This window comes from Colletes latitarsis, chromosome 9 (assembly GCF_051014445.1).
Source record: "Colletes latitarsis isolate SP2378_abdomen chromosome 9, iyColLati1, whole genome shotgun sequence".
Taxonomy (NCBI): domain Eukaryota; kingdom Metazoa; phylum Arthropoda; class Insecta; order Hymenoptera; family Colletidae; genus Colletes; species Colletes latitarsis.
The window spans coordinates 19,404,159-19,431,189 of NC_135142.1; the positions used below are offsets into that span (position 1 = coordinate 19,404,159).

Here is a 27,031-nt window from a genome sequence, read left to right on the forward strand (position 1 = left end):
AATTAGATAAAGGTAATAGATCGAATATAATATGATAGATCGAATTTAAATGTCATTGGCAAAGTGGTTCGAAAGCATGAAAATTCTTAAATTCTTTTGGTTGTTGTCCTTGTCTTGGGTAGGGACAAGAGGCGTGGGTGTTGTTAATGAAATTAGGACAGGTAAAGGTGACAGCGAGAATCTCCCATCTTACCTGTTGATCTCAATATTTAAGTGCAGGGCTGATGACCAGATATTTATAGGTAGCTATTTTTAAATTAAAAATACTGTTTACCTGCTACCTGTATTTACGGAGGCAACACTTCTGAAAGAGAAGAACCAAACCTGGGTTAAACTGGGTCATATAGGACAAGACCTAATCTTTGATTTTGGTTGGCACGTTTCTTCTTGATCACCAAGATCCTTAAAAGCTGCAAAGTCTTCTGGAAGGCTAATTTCACGAGATCATGTTCGTGAATTCATGCACGATCTTTTCATACTGCTGGTCAGTCAAGTTTTATGGTTAACACTGACCAGTATTAGGTAAAATAAACACACTACACGAAAACATAACGTATGGAAGTAATTTGAGAACATCAGACATATAATAGTATATTAAGTAGAAAATTCTAGAGTTAAACTCGTCTTAATATTGCATTTCACTGTATTTTCTCGCTATCAAAATAATATTATATAAGAAAACTTTCATTTAGCAATCTTAACAATTTCTTACGTCACAACCACCCCATTTGTCACTTATTATATTTTCAATCAAAGCGATGATATTCGACGAACACTGTGTATACTTCGTAGAGTAAATTTATTTAAGATGAATTTTCTTACATGCAGGTGACATCTGTTCTTGTGGATAATAACGCTTCCCTTAAAGCCACAACCAAAAATGGATTTACTCCTTTACACATAGCAGCTAAATATGGCAACATGAGCGTTGCAAAAATTCTTCTGCAAAGATCCAGCAAGTTAGATGCACAAGGAAAGGTTGGTAGAAAATAATATACGATAAATATTTATTTAAATAGATAGAGACAACTTATTGTAGTGCTGATACAATAATTCAATATCAAAAATTATGTTTTATTATTAACTATTTTTCTGTCATACATAAATTATAGTATATGTATGAACTAACACTTTCTTTTTCTTTCGAAATTGATGCTTTGTTTGATCTTTTTTGATATGTCTTTGTTGTTCTATGAAAAATGTTCGAGTTATTAACTGACTCAGCAGAAAATAATATAAACTAATATTAGCAGGGTACATTTATTAGTTAACCAGCCCCAAACGGTATTAGTTAACCAGCTCTGTTTCCCCTAATGCTTTTATTTATGTAATTTATAGGATACTCGTTGCAGTAAATCTTATTTATTTCAGAACGATATATCTCCTTTGCATTTGGCATGTCATTATGATCATCCAAATGTTGCGAATTTGTTATTAGAGAAGGGAGCATCTCCCCATCTTGTTTCACAAAATGGACATACACCTCTGCATATTGCTGCTCGCAAAAATCAGGTAAATTGCTTACGATGTGTCTGTGTGTATCATAAGTATAAATAGAGTTACAAGTATACGTTAGGGACCATTTTACGCGTTTTAATTATGTTTTGCTTACCACAGAATTTTGGTAAAATTTCTATCGAGCTTAGAACAATTCGCTTACTGGTTGTAATATATTAATAAGCAGTCTATTAACGCGTATTGAAAGCATCTGAAATTTACACGCGTGCAGTTTTAAAGCTACTAGTGTTTTATCCATAAATGAGCCACTATCAGAAGCGACAAAGCTTCCTTTTTCATATGGTTTTTGGTTTTTGTCGATTCGACTTTCCGTTTTGGAGATATCGTAATTTATGTAAAAGGTAATTTTTTAAATTCCACTCTCCATCTGAGAAAAGCTTATTAACGCGTATTAAAAATACTAAAACTTTAAACGCGTACAGTTCCGAAACTACTAGTGTTTTATTAATAATTGAACCACTGTTGGCGGCGGTGAAGCTTCCCCTTTAAAACGGTTTTTCGTTTTTGTCGATCCGACTATCCGTTTTGGAGATATCATCGTGTAAAGGGAAGTGTAATTTTTTAATTTCCACTATCTCTGTCTCCATCTTACGCTCGGACCTCTTACTCTCGCTCCCGCGATACCCGTCTTGGGTCAGCCCTACAATGCGTATTAAAAATACTAAAACTTTAAACGCGTACAGTTCCGAAACTACTAGTGTTTTATTAATAATTGAACCACTGTTGGTGGCGGTGAAGCTTCCCCTGTAAAACGGTTTTTGGTTTTTGTCGATCGGACTTTCCGTTTTCGAGATATCGTAATTTATGTAAAAGGGTATTTTTCTCAATTTGACTATCTCTGTCTCCGTTTGACGCGTCGCGTCGTACCTCTTTGTCGCACGTGAGACGTGACTCTCGTGACCTAGTTCCGGCGTAGTATTTCCAAGAATTTACTACGCACTGTTTACTATTGTCGCGCGCGCGAGTCCATTGATTCAATGAAACGTAAACAAAACATCGAACCCTTATATCTCCGAAACTAGTCACCGCATCGACTTGAAACTAAAATTGCTATATCTTCGGAACTAATAAAGCTATCGACTCTCACAAACGCTCATTTTAAAGGGCATTTCATCCCCTATCCGATGACCATATCAACTATTATTATTTACGCTGTCTTCCATGTTTATTTTGTATTTTTACTCTTACATTATGTACTTGAGAAGTTTTAGCGATTCCTATCGATTATTATAGGCGTTAGCTGCTGTATAGAAAGGAATATCTTCATCTCTAGTAGATTTTTCTCCCGATGATTCTCTTCGTATCCATTAATAATCAAACGTGTTTGAATAAATGAAAATATTTCCATTTGACGTTCTTTTAATAAAATTACGAAAAGTATATTAATTTCTTATCTAATTGATGAAATCAAACTTTAAAAAAAGTAAACTATGTCAACTTTGAAAAAGTTACTAAACTGCACAATTATCTACGATTCTTTAGAAATATTTTTGTCGAATAAATAGTATACTTTTAAGAATTTCTGATTGGTGGGTTCGAGACAAGCCTGCCTATCAGTCATTTCAAAAATCAAATTGAACGATTCTTTTGATCGTCGCTTGTAAATTCTTTGAAATACGGTTCTATTAACACATTAAATGTACGCACTGTGTTCTCCGGACATTTTTGAACCAGAGAAATACTATGTTAATTTCAGGCAACGTTCGTTCATTGCAATTTAATGCCGTTAAAGGACCGACCCGCTGTTGTGCAAAAGATAAACTATAAATAAAGTAACTTGTAGAAATAAAACATAAAATTCACAGATGGAGATTGCTTCTACTCTTCTGGAAAGTGGGGCAAACGCAAATGCTGAATCCAAAGCAGGATTTACGCCATTGCATTTGAGTGCACAAAAAGGGCACTACGACATGACGAATTTATTAATCGAACACGGAGCCGATCCAAATCATAAATCGAAGGTAAAATAATGGTGAAACCTTCCTTTTATTTGATCTTATCTGCACAAAAAATTAGATAATTTTTTAAATACATTTTACGACAATGCGACATTATTAGACAATGCGTGCTAGTTTGAAAACCAACGTTTGTCGTTTGATTAGAACGGTCTTTCCGCGTTGCACTTGTGCGCCCAAGAAGATTTCATCAGAGTGGCTTCCATACTCGTTAAAAATGGCGCGAATGTGGAAACTGAAACCGAAACTGGTTATCGGCCCATACACGTTGCCGCGCATTTCGGGCATCTTTCGATGATACGATTCCTTTTGAAACACAATGCAGACATCAACGTAAAAAATAATCAAAATTACACCCCACTTCATCAAGCTGCTCAGCAAGGTCATGCCCATATTGTTACAGCTTTGTTAGAAGGAAATGCTTCTCATAAAGCAAAGACTAACGTGAGTAACAATATAAACTCCATAATTTCTTGAAGTCTAAACAGTTATTACCCTCTTTTCGTACTAAAGCAGTAAAGCATACATGTAAATAATTTGGTGAAATCATGTTTGTACAAATTATTTCAGGATGGTCTAACTGCGTTAAATATAGCACAAAAATTGGGATACATATCCGTAACGGAAGTATTAAAGGGACTGTCGTACGATACGTTGAGTCCAGATAATAAAAATTGGGACGAGAAATATAAAGTCATTGCACCTGAAAGTCTACAAGAAACAAACTTTATGTCTGATTCGGACGACGAAGGAGGTATTTACATAACAAAATATTAATTTATTCCTAATATTGTATATTTTTGTATTTGTAAGTTTCGAAAAATGTTTACACTTGAGTTAACGATACAAAATTACTCTTTAAAGTCGATATAATATCGTCACTGGATTGATTTAATATTATTGATGCTTGACAAATGCCGCTGATACGCGACTGATAAATCGAATTAACTAAAACGCTATTATCAAAGCCACATTCAGATGATAAATATAAGAATCATGAAATGTAAATAATTTTTTAAAACATAACCGTAAATCGTAAATACATTGTAAATACGATAGAGTTTCTAAGTCAGAAATTTTTAGTGTCCGTTTAATTTTGAATTACGTTTCTTCGAGAAGCATAATTTAGATAAAGGATTTGGTTTGCAGGCTCGGATGCGTTGATCAGCGAGCAACCATACCTCTATCTTACAGCAGATTTAATGAAAAGTTTAAGGGACGATTCTCTTCCTATCGACGTTACCAGAGACGATCCAGTACACAGACAAGGTAAGATCTTATTTCTCGTTAATTTTCAAGCGTCGTGATTAATTTTACTTGAATAAATTGTTTTCGGTTAGTTACTAAAGAAGGTCTTCAGGAGTTCACACAAAGCAATAATTACTGTTTAGCAGAGAACTTTGATACTGATGGATTCAATTTGGGGTATGTAAATAATGTTACTTAATTTCAAACATTGCTTGGTAATAAAAAATTTTGTGCCAGAAATTGATATTAATCGATACGTAAATATTTTCGTTTCTAGCCGACTTCATTTCAGATCGTAAGTAAAACTTGACGCTAAGTAAAAGACATGATAAAATTCTATTGTTAATTTATTATTTTCAAATGAATAACTCGTATCAGTAAATTAAGATTACGTATTTTTAATTTAATAATTGCTTGCAATTTTCATTGTGTTTTTCTATGGATTCTTTTTATGAAAATTACTGTTTACTATACATTTAATTTTAACGATATGAGAAATAATAAAAATGTATAGTAAGGAAAACACGATAAAAATATTAAACTCCAAGTTCATCTAAATATTGTAATTCTATTGTCAACTTATTATTTTCAAATGAATAACTCGTATCAGTAAATTAAGATTACGTATTTTTAATTTAATAATCGCTTGCAATTTTCATTGTGCTTTTCTATGGATTCTTTTTATGAAAATTACTGTTTACTATACATTTAATTTTAACGATATGAAAAATAATGCAAATGTATAGTAAGATAAAAATAAGTTTATCATTTATTTACACGATACAAATATTAAACTGCAAGTTCATTTAAATATTATTTTCATTCGATTATTTATAATAAGACTATGATCAATAATTTTAAGAAATTGTATCTTTTTTAATTTTTTAGATTTTTAGTAAGTTTCTTGGTAGATGCACGCGGGGGTGCTATGAAAGGATGTAGGCATAGTGGTGTGCGTATTATCGTACCGCCTCGTAGAGCAACGATGCCGATTCGGGTCACCTGTAGATTGATAAAACCAAATAAAGTAGCAAATCTTCCTCCTTTAATGGAGGGAGAGGCTTTAGCAACTCGTATTATTGAGATGGGACCAATTGGTGCAACATTCCTAGGGTAAATAAATTAAATTCCTTTATTAAATAAATCCATTCTGTCACACACGTATGTAAATTTCATTTTAGACCTGTATTAATCGATATTCCACACTTTGCGTCCATTCGAGGCAAAGAGAGGGAGATTATCATTCTCAGAAGCGAAAATGGGGAAACCTGGAAAGAACACGACAACTCTGTGGACAACGACGACACTCTGTTAAATACACCATATGGTATTTCTAAAATACGATCAGTTTAATTTTTAAATAAAATTTCCTAAAGCTTTGGGGCATTGTTAAATAACAAGGCTTCGATTATACTATTTTATAGATCCTCAAATGAGCGCTACTCATTCTGGCAGAATCACTCGTATAATAACAACAGATTTCCCTCAATATTTTGCCACCGTGACGAGAATCAAACAGGAAGTTCACGTGATCGGAGCGGAGGGTGGCATTTTAATATCGAGCGTGGCCAATCACGTTCAAGCGGTTTTCCCGCCAGGAGCATTGACAAAAAAAATCAAAGTTGGACTACAGGCGAGTTATAAAATTTTTCAAAGAGCACACGAATTTCGAAAACGAGTTCGTTAAAGGCGAGTGTTTCGTTTCTTGCAGGCTCACGTGATTCCAGCCGAACTTACAGCGAAATTGCTTGGCAATTGTGTCGCCGTTTCACCTATAATAACGATCGAACCGAGAAGAAGAAAGTTTCATAAACCGATTACACTCACTATACCGGTGCCACAAGCTGCGAACAAAGGAATGATCAATCAATACGGGGGCGAAACGCCTACGTTGCGTTTATTATGTAGCATTGCAGGTAAATAAATAATTATATTCGTGCTAGTTTTTATTACAATTCGTATTATGTGTTTTAAAGTTTCATCTTTTTATGGATTTTCGTAATGTAGAGCTTCAGTATATTGAAGAGACTTGTTAACAAATCAAATATAAATAGATTTAGAAGCTTGAATTAAAACCCAAAATGGGCACTTTAATCATTTGCTTTCAGAAAAAAATTTCTGGCGGAATTTAAAAACTTTAGCATAGTTTATTGTTAGTCCAATAATCAAACGTTTAAAGTTGAGTTACAAATTTTTAATTTTCAAAAGATTAGGTTGTCCCCATATGATAAATTTACTTGGAAATCTAGTTTACAAATTGTCTGGCTTGGCAACTAAAATGAGACGATACGTTTGTGGATTATCAGTTTATTTACATTTTAAATATATGTAGGTGGGACAAGTGAATCGCAGTGGGAGGACGTCACTGGCTCGACGCCATTAACATTTATGAACGACAAAGTATCCTTTACTACGACAGTCTCTGCAAGATTTTGGTTAATGGATTGTCGGAATATAGGCGCGGTATCAAGAATGGCCACAGAATTGTACGAAGAATCCTTATACGTTCCATACATTATAAAGTGGGTATTTAAATCATCTAACTGTATTTTATTACTATAATTTTTCTGTGACTAAAAAAAATTTCTTTCCCCTACAGTTTTGTAATCTATTCGAAACGAATGGATGCTCTCGAAGCAACGCTACGAATATTGTGTATGACAGATGGAAAAGAAGGAATGCACACTTTGGAAAGGCAAGAGGAATTTGTCGAAATTGTAAAAAGCCGCGACGTCGAAGTAAATACATTTTATTACGCAATTTTAATTTTAATTTAACTTAGCAATATGTAACGACTTATATTGGAAAGTATAATTATTTTAAATTGCTTTGAGTAACTATTCTGTGAGAATACTCACAGAATATTGTATGAAATACTTATATTTCAAAGCATAATTATTTTAAATTGTCCTAAGCAACACTATTATGTGAGAATCCGTTTTTCTCAGTGATTTTATTATTTTATCTTTTCGTATTGCTACAGTTTCTGTTATGAAATTATTCAATGCAATTTGGAGTTGTATATTTTGAGATATAATTGCCTTAAGTAACTATTATATGAGAATATTCACAGAATATTGTATGAGATACTTATATTTCAAAGCATAATTATTTTAAATTGTCTCAAGCGACACTATTATGTGAGAATCCGTTTTTCTCAGTGATTTTATTATTTTATCTTTTCGTATTGCTACAGTTTCTGTTATGAAATTATTCAATGCAATTTGGAATTGTATATTTTGAGATATTTTAAATTCCTCGTCTTCAGCGATTCGTGCTGTACAATTTGTTGAAAATTAAATTCTGAATTCTCGTCACAGTTTGACACAAATAAATTATGCTCGTTACAGGCTCTCGATGGAAAAGATCTTTACATCGAGTTCAGCGGGAATTTGGTACCTGTGACGAAGTCGGGAGTACAGTTGAAGTTCACATTCAAAGCTTTTCGTCAAAATCGACTGTCTTTCCACGTGAAAGTCAAAGACCCGTTGTTGGATCCCGTAGCTAGGATGCTCTTCATGCGAGAGCCAAAGGTTGCCAAAGGAGAACCACCACAGCAACCAATTTGTGTATTAAACATTGTTCTTCCAGAAATCTCGGCGAAGATCGAAGCTCCAAAGAAATTAAAAGGTGAGAAGCTTAAACACTCAAAAACTTATCGAAGACAATACCCGTTTAATTTTCTTTTTGTTACAGAGTACGAAGACTCGAATATCATTAATCAGAAAATCGATTCTTACAAGTCGAAATACGAGATGGAAGGGAAGGAGAAAAAGGACGAGCTCAAGGAAATATCGCCCTCGGAAAATAAATTCATTAAGGACACCCTGCAAAAAGAACGAACAGGTATGTTATCAAAAGTTTGCAATTATTACGTCGAATGAATGATGAGATTGCTAAAAAGGTCTCGAGCCTCTTTACGTATGCAATGTTATGCGAATTATTATGTACGAGGTGCGAAAACGAATGGATCGTGTACATAAACATTGTACGCATTTGTCGAATATCAATTACATCGATAATCTCGTGACATTATGATACAACGAATGAATTAATCGATGGGAGCAATTTTATTCGAAATGTGGTAACAAAATTGTAATACGATTTCCGTTTAAGAGGAAAAAGTAATTCAGCTTATGGCTGAAGCATCGCGCGAGGCTTCTTTAATTTAATTATTCATAATAGTATCAACAAACGGTCGAACTGTCCGTGGCGAACTTGTCCAGTTTGTCCCGAACCACCGACGGAAACGTTCGCTTCTAAAATCTACATGTTTTTTAACAACGTTTTCGTACAATTCTATAAATGTAAGTTTATTTGTAGTTTTCAAATTTTTACCTTCATTTTAATATCGGGTTTATATTTTCATTTTATTCGTTTTAAATATTAATTTCCATCCTTTCATAATCTTCAGTTTCAGGATTATTTAAGTTCTCTAGTAATTTGCAATTAAAGTCTGCATGCTAAACCTAGACAGAGAAGCGAACGATTAAATTTTTCTTCGTTATGGGAGAAGTGCGCGAACGAGAGGAGAAGGTAGAAACGGAGTGTAACGTAGAAACAGAAAACGAGAATAAATCCACAACCGATGTAGATCCTCCGGAGATAGCTAATTTAAAAATAGAGGAGAACAAATGTCAGTTATCGAACGCTGTTACCGATCATTCGTGCCCATCGAAGGCGAAAGAAACAGTCACGGGTACGAAGGTTAAGAGAAAATCGAGATCGACGCGCAGGAAACTGAACGCGTTGGTCAGCAACGCGTCTCTGCATTTCTCTGATACGGATTCCGAGGGTGAACTGACGACCATTAAACCCCAAACTCGATCGAGCCAGTCCCTGGATATTCAACAGGCACCGACGATATCCGTAACATCCGATAACGTGGAGTTCACGAACGGACTGAACGAAAACACGATATTATCGCCAGACAAGGAGATGCTCCAATGCAACAATTTCCTCGAGAGTCTCACGGACGTTGACGAAATTTATCCAAGCGAGACGGAGAACGATCAAAAGGAAAACGAAACTAGTCTCAAAGTGACTGAGAATTCCTGGCCTGACGAAACCGATCTCGAGGACATCGAAGGCGGAGAGGAAGTTCAGACGATGATTTACGTAAAACCGAGATCCGACGTGTTTTGCGAATATGGCGGAGAAACGATAATAACCAAAGAAAGCGACGGTCCGTTCTCCGTCGAGATACGAAACAAAATGTACGTAGAGGAAGTACGACAATCCGATTCGTGCAGCAACGCACCGGATATCGTGGTGATGTCGAACACCGACGAAGAAGACATGGCTATATCGGACGAAGAGGACGCGCAGGAAGTCTGTTGCAGCCAAAAGGAGATCCTCGAGGACTTGGACGTCCTCGTGGCTTCTCAAATCGTGATGAGGCACATTAACAAACCGGAAAACATGTTGATCGTTAGAGACACCAGCGACGATGCGATCAGCGATTGCCATACCGATACCGAGGAAGTCGATCAGAACGAATAAAATAGTTTTTAAATGTGTGTTTTGACGGTAAGGGCACGAATTTAGAAGATGTTAGAGTCGTTCTGTTCTTTAGTTTTTGCTTGTAAAGATTCAAGAATGTATGGGACATTAAACGTTGTATTATCTGTGTTAGTATTATATGTTTTATTACGTTGTTGCGCACGAAATCGCGGACAAATATTTTATTTACTATGGATTTTGTTGAAACTCCATTACATTCGACATTAATGAATTTAATCATTTTAGTTAAATATTTGTACTTCTGGAATTAGGAAAATTTTTTATGTTTGTCTTGTTATGGAATTTTTTAATATTGCAATTATGGGTTATGCAGAAGAACTTGATACTTTTTGGTGTCAATTCAATCTAGTATTGTGGTGTTTATTAATTCTTTAATGGCCACGTGTTTCAGACAAAGATTATTGTCTGTCCTCTGATGTATTTAACTTGAACATTTTATAAATATTACATTTTTATTTTACACTTTAATCATTAAGGAAACACACAAATATTAAATCATACAGCTCATCGATACCAAAGACAATATCTTCGTATATTTCTTCATCCTCAGAAACTTCATTATGAACTTCCTGACTTTATGAGAATTGAGGTTTCTGGTTAATTTGTTTGAATTTAAATCGAACTATCGACTGCTTTCAAAGACAATTCATGGATCGAAAGAAGTTTCCATACTGACATTGTGGAGTAAGATACACGAATTATAAATGTTAGGATACCATAGCGAGCACTCAAGATAAAATTCGAACTTCAACAAACGTAATAACTTGAATAAATAATGACACAGTGACTGGAAATAGCAAACTCACGTACACGTGACAGCGGCCGTCAAGTGTTAATCGTGCATTTCCATGCAACATTTTTCTACATTAATTGTTTCAGCTGGTTTGAGATAAGAATACTATAATTTTACGTTCAGACCACCAAATTGTTGCCATAATTTTTCTTTTACGAAGATATTTTTTGCTGTATATTTCTGAGCTTCGTCGAAGTTTAACTACCGAACAGATCGTTTTCTATTATCACGCATGATCAATTTTTTAGAGAAATGCGAACTATAATTCGACGTGGCATTCACTATCCAATAATTTAATCTCTCTAATTAATTTTATTCACGAATAACGAATAAAAATGTTTTATTTGTACTGTAACTATCAGGTTTTGCTCGTTTGGATATCGGTTTAAAATATCTGCTAATGAATTCTAATTTACGAATGAATTTGCAAATGGAACGTAAACGGAAGGTAGTTGACGAATTAATCTAAAATTTGTATTTGTTATTTGCGAATGAAATTTGCCCAATTTCTGTCATTACAAATGACGTTTTTCAATACCGTACATTTTTTATTTTCATTGTGATATTTCGTGTCACTTCCATGGTACTATTTCCCAATTTGAACTTGCAAAAATAAAATGAAATTTAACGAGAAACATTATTCGCTCTGAGCCATTGTTATTTCGACAATTCGACATACGAGAATCTACATTTATCAACGATGGCGCCGCCATTTCATGCGCAACAATCTAATATATATTTAGATGTAATATAAAAATGAGGACCTCATAATTTGAAAACATTTCCAGTGTTAGTGGATCGATTCAAATTTTTTATTTCGAGATAGCTTGATTCCAATCACGGTCGATACGTGTGATCTTCTATAAAAAAAAGCGTTTAAAAAAATAAAATATTTAGAAGTCTATTTATCTTACAAAGTGTGGTCAAAACATTATTCATCGATTTCAGTGCACTTTTGTAGGCGAGGAACAAACTGTCTGATTCTAACAACTATATTAATTTTTCCATTTTTATGAACAATTCACCGTGCTATGTCAATATAGTATACTTTAAAGATTCTGATATCTTCAAACTCGATTTTCTGGAAAACTAGGGCCCAAAGGTTATTCTATATTTTCTTCATATTTGTCCATAAAGAATTACTTGGTGTCCCCTTGTGTATAACTTTCAGGGAATTTGTTAAAATTTAAATACATTGTAGTCCACGTAAAAATTCAGGAAGAATACAATTATTCAGTTTCCTGTTTTCGAAATTGTTCAAAAAGTACAGATTCTCAAAATTGATAGTTTTACTCTATACGAACATTGCTATGACAATAGAATATTTATTATTTTTATGTATTCTCACTTTGAATTCCACAAAGAATAATTCTTAAACGCAAAGGATTCATTCTGAGTTTGCAATCTGAGTTTTCTAGAAGCAGTTGAAATTTTTAACGAGCCAATAATGCAAACTAAAAACTTTTACATCGCTTATTGTATCTTCGTAAGTACATTATCAGTGGATTGGTAAGATCTTCTCGACGAAAATAAGTCCAAACACCACTTTGTTTGGACTGTTAGGCTTGTTTAAAATGTTCGACAATCCATTAATAATACAAAGATACAAAAGTTTTCAGTTTGCATTAATGATTGTTAATAAAATTCGACAATCTGGACTTTAATTCTGACAGTTATCGACTATTGAAGCTGAAGAAACAGAAATAGTGGTGGGCATATATTCATTTCGCTTGTATCCGGGGTCAAATCGTCGCATATAACCGGACACTATTTTCTTTCACACTCGACTAAAAATAATTCTGAATAGGATCGTATCCGGAACCAATTCTCCTGGAGAAACATCACAGATTCATTAATAAGTCATGATTATGCAATGAAAAGTATACGTGCTTATGTGTAACCAGGATTTGTTGATAAACAAATTTCCGTTAATTTTCGTCTGATATTGTTACTTGGTATTAACGCAATTTTCTGTACTTATACTTGCAGACAGAACTGCCGTCCTCAACATTATCATAGACAACCGTATGGGATATTAATTTTAAATCTCGAAGGATATACTAGTATCTAAGGATATTAATATAAAAAAAAAAGAGAAACTTCGTAGAGGAATTCTAAAGGAATTTTAGAATTATAAATATTTCGGTTACATAGACGTCGTGTACATGTTAAAAGAAAATGTGGTTGATATATCGATGTAATTAAACTTGTTGAAATTGTATTCCACATAGGGACAAATTGTTATGTGCACCGTACTAGAGTTTACGTGTTCGAGAGAAAAGAAAAGAGAGAACGTTAGGCAGAGATAAATAACAGTGTATTTAAACGTGTTTATTATAGAAGTTTGATCGCATAAATCTGTTAAATTATACATGAGATTGTAAATATATAAAATGCATTTTTATGCATTACATGTACTTGTCTAATAAAAAGTAATGTGAGAATAATTCTTGGTTGTTCTAGATGCTGTTACTATTCATGAATCCCTTGCGCAAAAAGCGGCTTGTCCCCTAGAATCTGTAGATGCTAGTTATCCCAGTAAAGTAGTCGGAGACGAGCAAGAGTTGTCGTCAACTATCGAGAGGCAGACGTATAAAGAGAAGAGGAAATTCTGGGAGGATATATCGAAGAAACGTGAAAGTTATCAGCGATCGGAGTCGGATGTGTCGAGAACGTCGGAGCTGACGTTGAACGAAAGCGACAGCCAATATATGCAAAATGTTGGCACAGGGGGTACGGGAGCAACGTCTGAAATGGAAATGGAAAAATCTGAAACGATGGAGGATCTGAACGTACCTGACATTTCCGAATGCTCGGTGGCGGAAAAGGCTCATTACTTCGAGGAGCAAATACAGAAAGAAATAACGAAAGTCGTACCGAAGTTGCATCCACAGGTCCCCTTGAAGACCGAGAAAGAGAAATCGACGAAAGGTAAAATAGGCGACAAAGAAAGGGACGACGACGACGAGAGGTACATAACCGAGTCGCACGAAGCGAAGAAAATCGAGAAAACTCATGAAATCATTTCGGAGACGAGGGATCAGAAGAGCGAGGCAAGAAAAGAGGTGGAGAAATCGGTCCTGGAAGACGAGAACGAAAAGGATAAGATCAAGAAAATGTACAAAGACGTGAGCGAAGATGTCGTGACGGAGAAAACGGACGAGCCTGAAAAGTTGAAGGAAGATGTCGAAAAGGTAGATCATTCGATACGCGTGCAATCGACGGAAGAGATCGCGAAGAAGGAGAAGGATGAGTCACAGAAGATACAGAAGTCTAAAGAACAAGTGGTAGAACACAAAGAACAATCGTCGATACGTACAGAAGAGAAATCATTTGAAAGGAGGGAAGTCTTGGGAGAGAGTTCTACGTTGGTGAAAGATCAACGACGCGAATCAAAGGTCAAAGACGTTACGGAGCAACACCGTAGCGTGGCAGATACGATTCCAAAGCAAAAGGAAGGAAAAATGCCTGTGGGAGATAAAGAAGAAATTCAACGAGCTCGAGAAGCTGCTAAAGAAATTGTTACAGAAGTGAAAGTTGAAAAAGAAATTGTAAAAGATGCAAAGAAAAAAGAAGAAGTGAAAGAACCTGTTACAGAAGTGAAAGTTGAAAAAGAAATTGTAAAAGATGCAAAGAAGAAACAAGAAGAAGTGAAAGGACCTGTTACAGAAGTAAAGATTGAAAAAGAAATTGTTAAAGATGCACAGAGTAAACAGGAAGAAGTGAAAGAAGTTGTATCAGAAATAAAAATAGAGAAAGAAATTGTAAAAGATATAAAGAAGAAACAGGAAGAATTAAAGGAACCTGTTGCAGAAGTAAAAATAGAAAAAGAAATTATAAAAGATTCAAAGAAGAAACAGGAGGAGCCAAAGGGACCTGTTACAGAAGTAAAAGTAGAAAAAGAAATTATAAAAGATGTAAAGAAGAAACAGGAAGAAGTGAAAGAACTTGTATCAGAAGTTAAGATAGAAAAAGAAATTATAAAGGATGTAAAGAAAGAAGAAGTGAAAGAACCTATTGCAGAAATAAAAATAGAAAAAGAAATTATAAAGGATGTAAAGAAGGAAGAAGTGAAAGGACCAGTTACAGAAATAAAAATAGAAAAAGAAATTATTAAAGATGCAAAGAGTAAACAGGAAGAAGTGAAAGGACTTGTTACAGAAGTAAAGATAGAAAAAGAAATTATAAAAGATGCGAAGAAGAAACAGGAAGAACCAAAGGGACCTGATACAGAAATAAAAATAGAAAAAGAAATTATAAAAGATGTAAAGAAGAAACAGGAAGAAGCGAAAGAACTTGTATCAGAAGTTAAGATAGAAAAAGAAATTATCAAAGAAGCAAAGAAGGAAGAAGTGAAAGAACCTGTTGCAGAAATAAAAATAGAAAAAGAAATTATAAAGGATGTAAAGAAAGAAGTGAAAGAACCTGTTACAGAAATAAAAATAGAAAAGGAAGTTATAAAAGAAGCAAAGAAGGAAGAAGTGAAAGAACCTGTTGCAGAAATAAAAATAGAAAAAGAAGTCGTAAAAGATGTAAAGAAGAAACAGGAAGAAGCGAAAGAACTTGTTACAGAAGTAAAGGTAGAAAAAGAATTATTAAAGGATAAAGAAGAAATGCAAAAACGGATTCAAGGAACCAGAAAAGATGTGGATGATTTTGTTACAGGAAGAAGTATAGAACATGAAGATTCTAGAGACGCGAAAGGGTCACCAAAAGTGAAACCGCCTGATACAGATGTAAGTATACTGAAAGAGAGAGCTGGAGGATCGAGAGTCCAGAAAGCGAATACTGTTACAGAAACGTCTAGTGGGAGGCGTATTATAACGGAAGAGACTACTATAATTTATAAGGTACAGAAAGACGGTACACTGGTTCAGGAACAAGTGTTAAAATCTGTTCAAATAGGAGAAGGAGCGACCGACAGCGTAGGATTGTTGTCCGGAGTTTCTAGAGACGCGATCACTTCCAGCGAGATGTACGAAACGCAGTCGTTGGAAAACGTTAAACCTGAAATTATTTCCTCAGCGGACGTTAGCAACGAGATACAGAAATTCCTCGAAGGAAAAAGAAAACTTGAAATTGAAACGATGGGAGAGGTCGAGCAGGGAGCGAGTCTCGAAATTTTAGAAAAATTACCTATCGTTCAAAGAGCGATTACGAAAGAAGAAACGGAAGTAAAAAAAGAAGACGAGGAAACTATCGTTAAAGAAGAGCCTGTAACGGAAGTCGATACGAAACACGTGAAAAAAGAGTCGCGTATTCCGGTTTCGACAGTAAAGGCGGACAAAGATAAAGTTCAAAAGGAAACGAAACCCAAGCCAGGAGAATTGAAACAAATTCCGAGCAAACCGGAACTCGCCAAAGATTCGAGCTCCGAATTATTGGACACAGTTTCACCGACTGGTAAGAAGAAAGAATTCGAGTCTCGAATTCCAAAACGCGTGATGGACGTGAAATCAACGTCGGAGAAACAGGGACAAAAGGACACTCACGCGAAGAAAGAAAGCGAAACGTACACGATAACGGAGAAGAAGCTCAGCGAAGAAGTCACTTCGAAACTGGAGGAGCATTTAACCACGAAAAGCGAGACGCAAACGTTTTCGAAAACGTTCACGGATCCTCAAGACGCGTTCGAAATGTTCGAAGACATGGACAGTATGAAGAACAACTTCGCGACAGTCACTTCTAAGGTCGACCACAAGAGTTCCAGCGTATTGGAAAAGAAAGAAGTGATCTCTTCGGAGATTTGCAGCGGTACCGATAAAATAATTACTTTGGAGGAGAAGGAACGCGTGGAGAAGAAGAAGTCATCCGAGTCGCAGGTGAAGAAAGAATCGCCAACGGAAACGGTGGAGGAAAAGAAGTCCAAAATGGAGGAGTTGGACAAAACAGCGATCCAAAAGATGTCGATGAACCTGACGGACACTCAAGAAGTGATAGACGCGACTGCAGCGGAATCGAGAGCAGAAACGAAGAAAGAAGTGTCGTTCGAGAAGTTATCGGATGAAAAAGGGATCGCAACTCACGAAGCAGGCAGTAGTATAATAAGAGAAAGCGACGCTGAAGTTGCAATTCGAATCAAGAAAGATATTTCCGAAGGTACTCGTGACAAAGACGATATAAAAATAATAGAAGAGGACGCTTCGGGAGAAAGAGTGTTCAAACCTGTTACGGATTTCGATAACGTCGAGAAGATCGTCCACGGGGAATCGCGCAAAGAGACCAAAGAAAGTTTCGAAGTTAGCAAATTCACACCGACGGAGAAAATTACGAAGGAGGGTTCTCAAACGGAGAAACCCGAGAAAATTACGCAGATCGAAAGCTTGGAGGAGGCGCAACGACAAAAGTTGAACGAGATCGAGGCACGAGCGATAGCGGAAACGTTGATCAAGTCGATCGAAAGCGAGATCGAGACAAAATCAGCCACTGATCTGAAAACGGAATTACTGAGCAAAGGATACCTGGAGCAAATCGCGAGAGAAGGTACCGAATTCGATCACGAGAAATTGGCGGACGATCTGACGCGTAAATTCGAGAACATAATGAAGAAATCAGCGAGCAGACAAGCGGATAAAATTGCAACGGATCAGAGTTCAGCGGAGCTACCGAGATTAAGGTCGTCGATGCAAGACGAATCGTACGAAAAAGAAACTACCAGAGACAGCATGAGCATCAGCGAAGATATAACGAAAGACGAGGAATCGTCTCCTCCGATGAGTCCCAGCAGCATATCCGAGCTGATAAATTTCGAAGAGACGATCGACGTGGACACGAACGAGTTGGAAGACATATCAAAATCGGTTCTGAGCACGCAGTTCGACAAACAACGATCGGACAAATATGGAAGCCAAATGGAATCGCGAGATTTGCACAGCGAAGAGAGCTTTCCGCGAGACAAGATCGCTTCTGAAATTTCAGACGTTAGGGTATTAGAAGTTCTTGAGCCTGGCGTGGAGAGCCAATCGAGACAGGATTCCGTGGACGTGCCTTCTCTGGAGATGGACGAGCACAAAATATCCGAGCAGACCAGCAGAGGGATTCCATCTTTGCACGAGAGTGCAGACACGGATTCGTTCGAGAGAATAGTCCAAGAACGAGACATAACGATCAGTCCGAGCACCGTGTCGGAGGACACGAACGAAGATTATTCCTTGGTGCAGGAAGCCGCCCAAAAGGAGCACGAGGCCATAAGTACAAAAAGGGCGGACAGTTTCGAGTACGAGAGCCCCCCGATACTGTCCCCGAAATCGAAAGTGAACCTCGAGATCAGGTTCGTGAATTGGATGATCGGCGAGGAGAAGATCGAGATATCCGAGACGTTGCAACCGTCACAGATTTTTAACCAAGAATTGGAAGCGTACGAGTCTATGCGTAAAAAGGAGTGTCTATCCTCGCAGGACGGATCCACGGATTACGATCAAGAATCGGTGACGAAATCGTCGGAGGAAGTAAGCGTGATAGAGTCGATCAAGGAGACTTGCACCGACAACGGGCCAGCGGTTCCAGCGGTCGCGAAGAGCACGAAATTTACGGTAATACCGATCAGCGAGCAAGATTTAGAAAGTGAATTAGTAGAGAATAAATTAGGCGTTAGTTGTCAGGAATTGGTCGATATGTTGCAGCTCGAGTACGACGCGAAAACGCCGAATAAAGAGTACGTGGAGAGTATTCAACAGAAGGTGGCTACGGAAGAGGTCGTGGAATCGGAGAAACGTGAAGAGGAACCTGTTAAAATGGAAGAAGAGGTTGCTGACGAAAGTGCTAGCGTTACTGCGGAGGTTGATACGAAGAAACCGAGCGAGACGGTTACGAGGCCAGAGATCGAATTAAAATTAGAAAAGGTAAAAACAACGCAAGACGCGACAGAGTCGGACGGATTGAAAGAATGGACTGAGGGTTATTTATCGAAGATAAAGCCGTCGAGCGACGAGTACAAAAGGCATATAGAGAAGAGTACGGACAAACACGATAAGTCCGGTAGATCCGTGACAGTTCCTTCAGACACTTGTACCTTCAAAATAAAAAAAGACGATTTTTCCGGCGTTGATCTGAGCGCACGGTACGCCATAACTGTTTTAGATCAGGTAGTTAAGAAGGAGATCGCCGAGGTGAAGGAGTCCCTGGAAGCGGCGAAACAAGACTTAATAGAAGAGTTAAGCGAGAATAGTGAAACTGTGATTCAAATAAAAGACTCTCCCTCCGAGTTTCAGTTTAAGTTGCAACCCGAATCCATTCCGAACGATTTACCATCTTTATACAAATCATCGTCCCCCGAGCGCGACACGGAAATAGCTAAGAGCGATTCTCCTATCGCCGAGTCGGCGCCGCCATATATCGTTGAAAGTAAAACGCAGGCAGAGGAATCAGTCTCCTCCGGCGTCGTCGATACGCCGATAATCGTAACGAGACAAGAAACGCCTGTGATCGAAACCGAAACCGAAACCGAAATCGAAACCGAGAACGAAAAGTCTGAGATAGAAACTGCGATAATAACCGTCCACGAAGATACAAAGGATGACGAGGAGGGTCATCCAAGTCCCGTGCCAGTCAGTAGATCGGGATCCGACATAGACAATAAAGACGAGAGCTCGTCTTTGGTGTTGCCGTGCCCGATACTCCGTAGACGCCACAAATCAGCCAGAGCTTCGAAGAGGGTCGCCTCAGAGAGCGAGGCGGACGTTGGATCCAGCTCCGGCGATAGCAGCAATTATCAGTCTTGCGATTACGAGATCGGTAGTGGTAGTAGACCCAGTTCGTCCGACATAGAGGCTCTTCAGTCCGGCTGTATACTGTCGGCGACAGCCTCGGAATACGAGACGGCGATGATGTCGATCGAGCACTCGACCTCCTCCAAGCAAACGTCCCAAGAGTATCACACTGCCGCGACCACGATGAGCTCCAGGGAATCGATGAAGTCGTTGACTTCTTTGAGCTCGGGCCACCTGGGAAGCATCGACAGCACCAGCGAGTTCTCCGAGACTCTGGTGCCTTCTGAGGGCGACGCTGAAGAGAAAGAAGAGATCGAAGACGACTTCAAGGGTTCGTTCGAGGAGGAACGAACGGAGCAGTCGGACTCTTCAGGCAGCGACATACCTATCGACGAATCGATGGACAAGATCGACAGTCACATACCGTATCGCATGAAGAGATCGTCGGAAATGATCTTCCCTCAAACGGAAGACGAGGTCGAAGACGAGAAATCGCCAACGGACGGTAAAGGGATTGATTTTGCTACGTCCACCGTGACGCCGACTTCCGGGACGCTCAAATCTGTAGATATCATGACGTCGCGTGTTTCCGAAGACGGTATACAGAGTGTGTGCACTCAGGTGAGCTCGGTGCAAACCGCGTTGGACGTCGACAAGGAGATCGAGAGCAAAGCCGTCGATCCGGAGACGATCGAGACAGTGTTGGACGCTCAAATCGCAGAGCCTGATTTTTTAGATCAAAAGTACCCGGCGACGGGGCCGTCGAACGAGAGTTCTGAGACATCTGTGCAAATATCGACGATGCAACAGGCGAGCATGTCCACGTCCTCGACGTCGATCGGGTCCGTGACCACGGTGATCGGTAAAGAGAAATCGGATCGTCATTCGCCCGACAGCGACTCGTTCGAGATCGTCGACAAGCCTGACATCATCGACGACTTTGTGGTGATCGAAGAAGTGGGACGGGAAGCCAAGGAATTCGATTCGGAAGGTAAGAGCATACGCATCAGTTCCGTGCCGATCGTGAGCAGCAAGAACTACGATCGCGATCTCGAGAACCTTTTGACCGAGAGCAAAACGGATTACCAAGAAACGGCGAGCCATTCGTCGAAGAACAACGAACTGTTCGATTTCGAGTCGCAAGAGAGTCCGCCTCAGGCTTCGAACGACGATCAGTACTCTCAGTCGTACTCGGACGACGAGCAGTTCGAGGAGAGTAAAAAGTGGGTGGAGATGCTCTTCCACGTGGATACTCGAGTCTGCGGTGTCGAGTACGATCGTGGTCCTTTGGAGGATATAAAGGAAGAAGAAGTTACCGATTTCGAGGCCGGTAGCAGTAGATTTGGGAGCCTGGGTAGCCAGAAAGAGTCGATAGGTAGCGTGGGTAGCATGCGTGGGAGTTTCGGGAGCACGCCGGATTACGACGTTTTGGCGAGTAAAAAGTATTTCGTTAAGACGGCGGAGCACGATAACGTGTCGTTGAGCTCGCTGCAGGAGTTTGAGCATCTAGAGAGCGCCGTGGCCGCTGAAAATTCGAAGAAGTTGCAGTGCGGTTCGCACGATTCCGTAAACAACGGCAGTCTTCCAAAAAGGTACACGGCCAGTCGATCCGGCCACGGCGACGACGTCTCGCTGTCCTCGTTGAAGGACTTCGAGGGGCTGGAGAAGGCCTGCAGGGAGGCGCATTTAATCGAATTACGAGCGAGAGAAGAAGAAGACTTACTAGAGCACGAGAGCCCTGAGAATAGATACAAATTGGAGAACCTGACGAGGACAAGAGTCGACACGAGCAACGTGGGCTCGTTCAATCCGAGCACGTCGGGATCGGACGATTACGAGAAAAGGATTAAAGAGATCGACGAGATCATACGCATAGCACAATCGAACGTGGAGAGATTCGATCGACAGGACGACACGACCGAGGATATTTCGCAGATCGAGATCATGGACGCCGAGAAAACGGGAATCCAAGTACCCGTTCAGTCTGCTTCGAAGCAGGAGGAAACGAAGGATGTACATATTCAAAAGGAGACTAATATTATGGAGACGAGTACGGACTCACTCGAGTTGGAGGACAACGTGGACATCAAACACCATCCGTTGTGTCGAAGTTCCGATTCGTTAGAGATGAAGACGACCTTGGATTTCCCTTCGTTAAGTTCCGATTCGTTGAACAATGTTCGGGATGGGAAAGAGGCGCAGTCGGATATGGTCGGGCACGCTAGCTTTAGACGCATTTCGTCGGATTCTTTAGATATGCCTTTGCTCGAACAACAGAACGTCGAGGGCCACGAAAGGACTAGTGAAAATGACAATTCGGATGGCGCGCCGTCGGACAATTCTTTAGAACAGAGGCTAGAAACTACGGAAACCGATGTTAGAAGCGAGAAAGCGAGGACAACACCAAGTACTGGTACATAGGAATATTTTCGTAGGTACGTACTCTATTTGTTATAGCCAGAGTCAAATATAAACTCTTTCTGGTACTCTTTGTTAACGCCAGATTTTGCGGGCATTGTTTATATAGATGCCTATTTCTATTGACATCTGTTGACAGTTATATTAAAATATGTACCCATTTCAACATAAATTGCTAGAAAATAATATTTACGATTTCTATAATTTCGAGTATGAAATCTGTAATTCGTCAAATTGACTAGATTTTTATTGACATTCTTTACATCGAAATACGAGTTTTCATTTAATTAGGAAATATATTCGTATCGTTGTATTAACCAAATTCAACATCAATAATAAATAATAGTTACGAGTTCTGTAACTTTAAATATGGAATCTGACACTCGTCAAATTGAAGTATTAAATTATCCATTCACATTAGAGGAAATTAATTCTGTTGAAATTTAATTATTAGTAGTCCCTTATAATTAGACTGCGGATTTTGATACAAATTCATATTTATATTAATAGAATTAATAAAATGATAGCTTTGTACTATAAGTATTTCTTATATTTTTGTATATTAAGTGCATTCTGAATTTTTCGAAGATTTAAATTTTTCATAAATGCATAAATATCCACAGTTTAATTACAACAATTCAACAAACGAACAAACTCAAACTGTTCGTTTCGAACCAATCGATGAATCGTTTTAAATAACAAGTTTTCAACGTTAATTATCAAGAGGTTCTAGTAAATGAATGGAATTGATATCGGCGCGTAAAAGTCGCAGTATTATTTATAAATTGACCACCGAAGAGATGAACATTTTCGAAATAATTAGAGACGAGATTATTAATAATTATTAATAGTTATCGTTTCGTTGCAGATAGTGGACCATCGCGGTTAATTTGTCACAACATTGGCTAAAGCCACAACGATGTATTATCACAACATTTGAAATGCTTTATGTGTACGACATAACATACAAAATTTTTTATAAGGTATTAATGCATTTGTCTTTGTTTACTGCAATATATTCTAAGAAACGTTCACATTATTATGCTTAAGTATGGTAGTTATGACCCTGAAGCTGTAAGGTTGTTACTGAAATGAGATAGAAATATGAATGGCGTTTAATTGTTTTATATTATATCTGAATCAGCATACTTCTCATTACTGTTAAGTTAGTTTCGTAGGTATTCGCCGATCGTCTTGCTTAATTGTTTTTTCTCGAATTGTTTGTAATAATTAAGTTGCACTTATAAAATTTGTATTTTGAATGTTATTTACGTGTTCGATTTGTATAATAATAGTATTATATAAAAGTGACATGTGTTGTAACTTTCTCGATTTTAACGTACCTTCGCGACTACGCTTTCTTAAGGAGTTCTAAAACACTTTACTATTGCATATATTGATTTTGAGGAACGTTTACAAGCTCCGGCGCGCGTTAATATTAATTATATTTATGAAATAACAAATTTATATTAGTTAAATAGAAAAATTTTTTACGTAAATTGTAATATTTAAGATTTTAAGAGAAAACTGTCGAGAGCGTCGTTTTGTTCTAAATGTAAGATGCGTATAAAACTTTCAGACAGTTTTTGTATACAAAATTTAAATCTATACAAAATATTGCTTTAACTTTTTTTGCTAACAAGAAATGCGATATGTATATTATCAATTATATGCGATGTATGTTATACGAAGATTTTAATGATGTTTCGTTTTATTTATTTTAGAAATATGTCTGTTTTTCATCGTTCAGAATATAAATCTATATAAAAGCCAATAATATGAATTTCATTTTTTTTTTTTTTTCAAGCAATAAATTAATAGAATTTCACTTAAAACAGAACGTTCATTGCATTCACATATATTTTTATGGTGAAAAATGTGAACAGTTGCTTTTCACAAAAGTTGTTCGATGTCCATAAAATAGTTATACAATGGATATACATAAGTATAAGTACGAAAGAAATTTCAAATTTTCCACTTTCTTAACAGACTGAAACAGCTAAAATAATTGTCTTTTTCCCCTATACCACGCAACTTTTGTAAAAACAACTGCATTATAATAAGTAATATTTCAGATATACCAAATTATTAGCTTAAAATAAAATATTAAATCAGTGTAAGCATTTTATAATATTAATACAGTTTACTGCAACCAACAGTCCTACTCGCCAGTAACGCTCAACGATATATTGCATAATTAATTTTGTTTCAATACTCTTAAATCAAAATTTCTTTACACGTGTTTCCATTATTTATAACCTTTCCAGCAGCTTGACGATCCGTTTATAAAAATTGTCGATTTGAAAAAGGAAGTCGATTTCGAGAAATTTATTGTATATTTAAATTATTGTAAATAGTTTGATAAAAGTGATATTGCATACATACATGTAGAAACAGAGTAGATGGGCAAGTAAAACGCGTTGAAATAATCTTTATATTAATATTAAGATATTAAACTGCTAAACTATATAACCCTATACAATATTGCGAACGACTTAACACCTGACATGATTCAAAACGATTTCCTTCCAATCATAGCTAGTCGCCCTCTATGATCTATCACCGTCTACCTTTTATCTATGTATCTTCATGCTTCCATGCTACATGTTCATTCCTCAAAATGATCTAATTGCATTCCTCGATACCAACATAAACGCTGAAAAACAAAATAAAAATCTACGTTTATGGACACTGCATGCATCAACTATACTAACGCAGCGATATATCACATCATACTGGCATATGATACGTTTCCTAGTAATTAGGGGTGTATGCTTAACCAACAATGTTTGCTGTACTTTTTCTATAAACAGTGAAGATGATTTGAGTTGAAGAAATTACAATAAACTGGCCACATGAATTCCCACAATGATTCCTATAATTTCATCTCGTTCAAAGTAAAAATTCTAATTACAAATGGAGATTAGGGTTTCCAAATTTGTAGAAAAAATTTAGTAGTAATCGAAAGTTTAGATTTGGATTGAAGATTTTTCCAAACAAAGTCTTCATGATTTTCTGGTCAAACATTATATTTTCGATAAGGAATTTTTTTCTCGAAACTGGGTAGGATTTCGGGGATATGTGTATCCACCAAAAATGATTGTAATTGACCCCCGGAACCGAAAATAATTTTTCCATAACGATTTGGAATTTTTTAATTGTGTCGAAAAGTTTGTCCACCTTCCTGAATTTTTTTCTCGAAAATGGGTAGGATTTCGGGGGTATGTCTATTTACCAAAAATGATTGTAATTGACCCCCGCAACCGAAAATAATTTTTCCATAACGATTTAAAATTTTTTTTTCTTAAAAATGCGTTTTTCATTTCTAATAAACACAACCACGGGTAATGGAATAATACAATTTATGAATAAAAAAACAAAATATGTAAAATTTCTACGCCTTATTCGTCAACTGCTTAGTATAGACGGCACTGCTGAATGTATGCGGCTGTGACTTCATTGTTTGTGTGAAGTATAATTCGTAAAATTTATTCAAGAATAGTCGGGGTAAATATGCCGGTTATTCGGACATTCCGAATAACCGGTTTGCCAGATAATCGGAACTCAACTCTACTGTGTACCACCATGATTCGAAGATCACAAGCAATCTTCCCCTTGGGAATAACCCAGAATCATCAGCCCTCTCTATATTACTGAGGAAAAGTACTATTGCTGGTAAGGACGTTTTAAAACCTACATCGAATGGTGCAATCACACTTATATAGATCCACTTAAAAAAAGAATGCTATTGCAGTTTTTAGAAATATAGCTGTTTCCAGTTGCGAGCAAAGATGCCAGAAAGGCACTGAAGGTGCTCTCTCACACTATGTCAGATCACGCGTACGTGAGCTCGTGGAGTTTCGGAAACCCGACAAAGGCAAAATGACGCATGCCCTTTTTCACGATTCTCCGAAGTTGAATCTATGGAAATACCTCGGAGGGTCGACAAGGATAAAATGACATATGCCCTCTTTCTCGATTCACCGAAGCTGCCCAAAGTAAGTTCGGACCGTCTCGTGGGAGTCGAGAGAGAAAGGCTCACACTTTCCTTCTCGCTCTTGAATAACTAATATCCGACCTCCCGTTAACAGGTCTCTGCTGACCGCTGCTGACCACTCCTGGAATTTCTGACAACGTATAACGATTACGACTGGCTACTGTTAGTCTCTCCCAGCCTCTGCTGACCGCTGCTGACCACTCCTGGAATTTCTGACAACGTATAACGATTACTACTGACGTCTGCCAGCCTCCGCTGGCCTCTGCTGACCGCTGCTGACCACTCCTGTTACTTCTGACAACGTATAACGATTACGACTGACTACTGTTAGCCTCTCCCAGCCTCTGCTGGCCCCTGCTGACCACCGCTTATATTTCTGACAACGTATAACGATTACTACTGACTTCTGCCTGCCTCCGCTGGACTCTGCTGATCGCTACTGACCACTCCTGATACTTCTGACAACGTATAGCGATTACAACTTGCTACTGCCTGCCCCTGCTGGACTCTGCTTGCCACTGCTTGCCACTGCTAGCCTCTGCTGACCACAGCTGACCACCCCTGATGCTTCCGACAACGTATAACGATTACTACTTGTTACTGCTTGCCCCTGCTGGACTCTGCTGACCTCTGCCAGCATCTCCCGACCTAAGCTGGCCTCTGCCAACATCTCCCGACGTCAGCTGACCATCGCTGACCACTGCTAACCGTTGCTGACAACTTGTGACATGATGTAATATAATATAATATGTTTATATGTATTAAAGTTTTGTATAATGTAAATCTATGACAATAAATGATATAATTTCAAAGAATTCAATGTGTTCTCATCATTTTTTACCGTCCTTTTCCTCTCCAAATCATTCTCTTA

The 27,031-nt window shown here is 37.7% G+C and overlaps 2 protein-coding genes across 11 annotated transcripts in view; both read left to right on the top strand.

The window, feature by feature from the left end:
- The window catches only part of LOC143345812 (uncharacterized), a 38,783-nt gene extending 15,309 nt beyond the window's left edge, over window positions 1-23,474 (top strand). For 3 of the 9 annotated variants that reach the window (XM_076773273.1, XM_076773281.1, XM_076773275.1), the window contains 18 exons: window positions 829-978; window positions 1,372-1,512; window positions 3,324-3,479; window positions 3,621-3,917; window positions 4,044-4,227; window positions 4,623-4,742; window positions 4,814-4,898; window positions 4,999-5,016; window positions 5,610-5,834; window positions 5,903-6,048; window positions 6,146-6,354; window positions 6,433-6,637; window positions 7,054-7,243; window positions 7,321-7,459; window positions 8,072-8,351; window positions 8,418-8,567; window positions 13,501-22,180; window positions 23,032-23,474. In XM_076773273.1, coding sequence (XP_076629388.1) covers window positions 829-978; window positions 1,372-1,512; window positions 3,324-3,479; window positions 3,621-3,917; window positions 4,044-4,227; window positions 4,623-4,742; window positions 4,814-4,898; window positions 4,999-5,016; window positions 5,610-5,834; window positions 5,903-6,048; window positions 6,146-6,354; window positions 6,433-6,637; window positions 7,054-7,243; window positions 7,321-7,459; window positions 8,072-8,351; window positions 8,418-8,567; window positions 13,501-22,166 — 11,361 coding nt within the window. In that variant the 3' untranslated portion in view covers window positions 22,167-22,180; window positions 23,032-23,474. The remainder of the gene's footprint in view (window positions 1-828; window positions 979-1,371; window positions 1,513-3,323; window positions 3,480-3,620; window positions 3,918-4,043; window positions 4,228-4,622; window positions 4,743-4,813; window positions 4,899-4,998; window positions 5,017-5,609; window positions 5,835-5,902; window positions 6,049-6,145; window positions 6,355-6,432; window positions 6,638-7,053; window positions 7,244-7,320; window positions 7,460-8,071; window positions 8,352-8,417; window positions 8,568-13,500; window positions 22,181-23,031) is intronic. The other 6 variants (XM_076773280.1, XM_076773279.1, XM_076773278.1 and 3 more) reach the window with 6 other exon arrangements.
- On the top strand, window positions 8,627-13,216 carry LOC143345813 (uncharacterized). Of its 2 annotated transcripts, XM_076773285.1 has the most exons (3): window positions 8,628-9,028; window positions 9,136-10,250; window positions 13,027-13,216. In XM_076773285.1, the coding sequence occupies exon 2, from the start codon at window positions 9,228-9,230 to the stop codon at window positions 10,221-10,223; it is 996 nt and encodes a 331-aa protein (XP_076629400.1). In that variant the 5' UTR covers window positions 8,628-9,028; window positions 9,136-9,227; the 3' UTR covers window positions 10,224-10,250; window positions 13,027-13,216. The 2 variants fall into 2 exon arrangements, with proteins under 2 accessions (XP_076629399.1, XP_076629400.1); XM_076773284.1 differs by having other exon boundaries at window positions 8,627-9,028; window positions 9,136-13,216.
- Window positions 23,475-27,031: the final 3,557 nt, after the last annotated feature.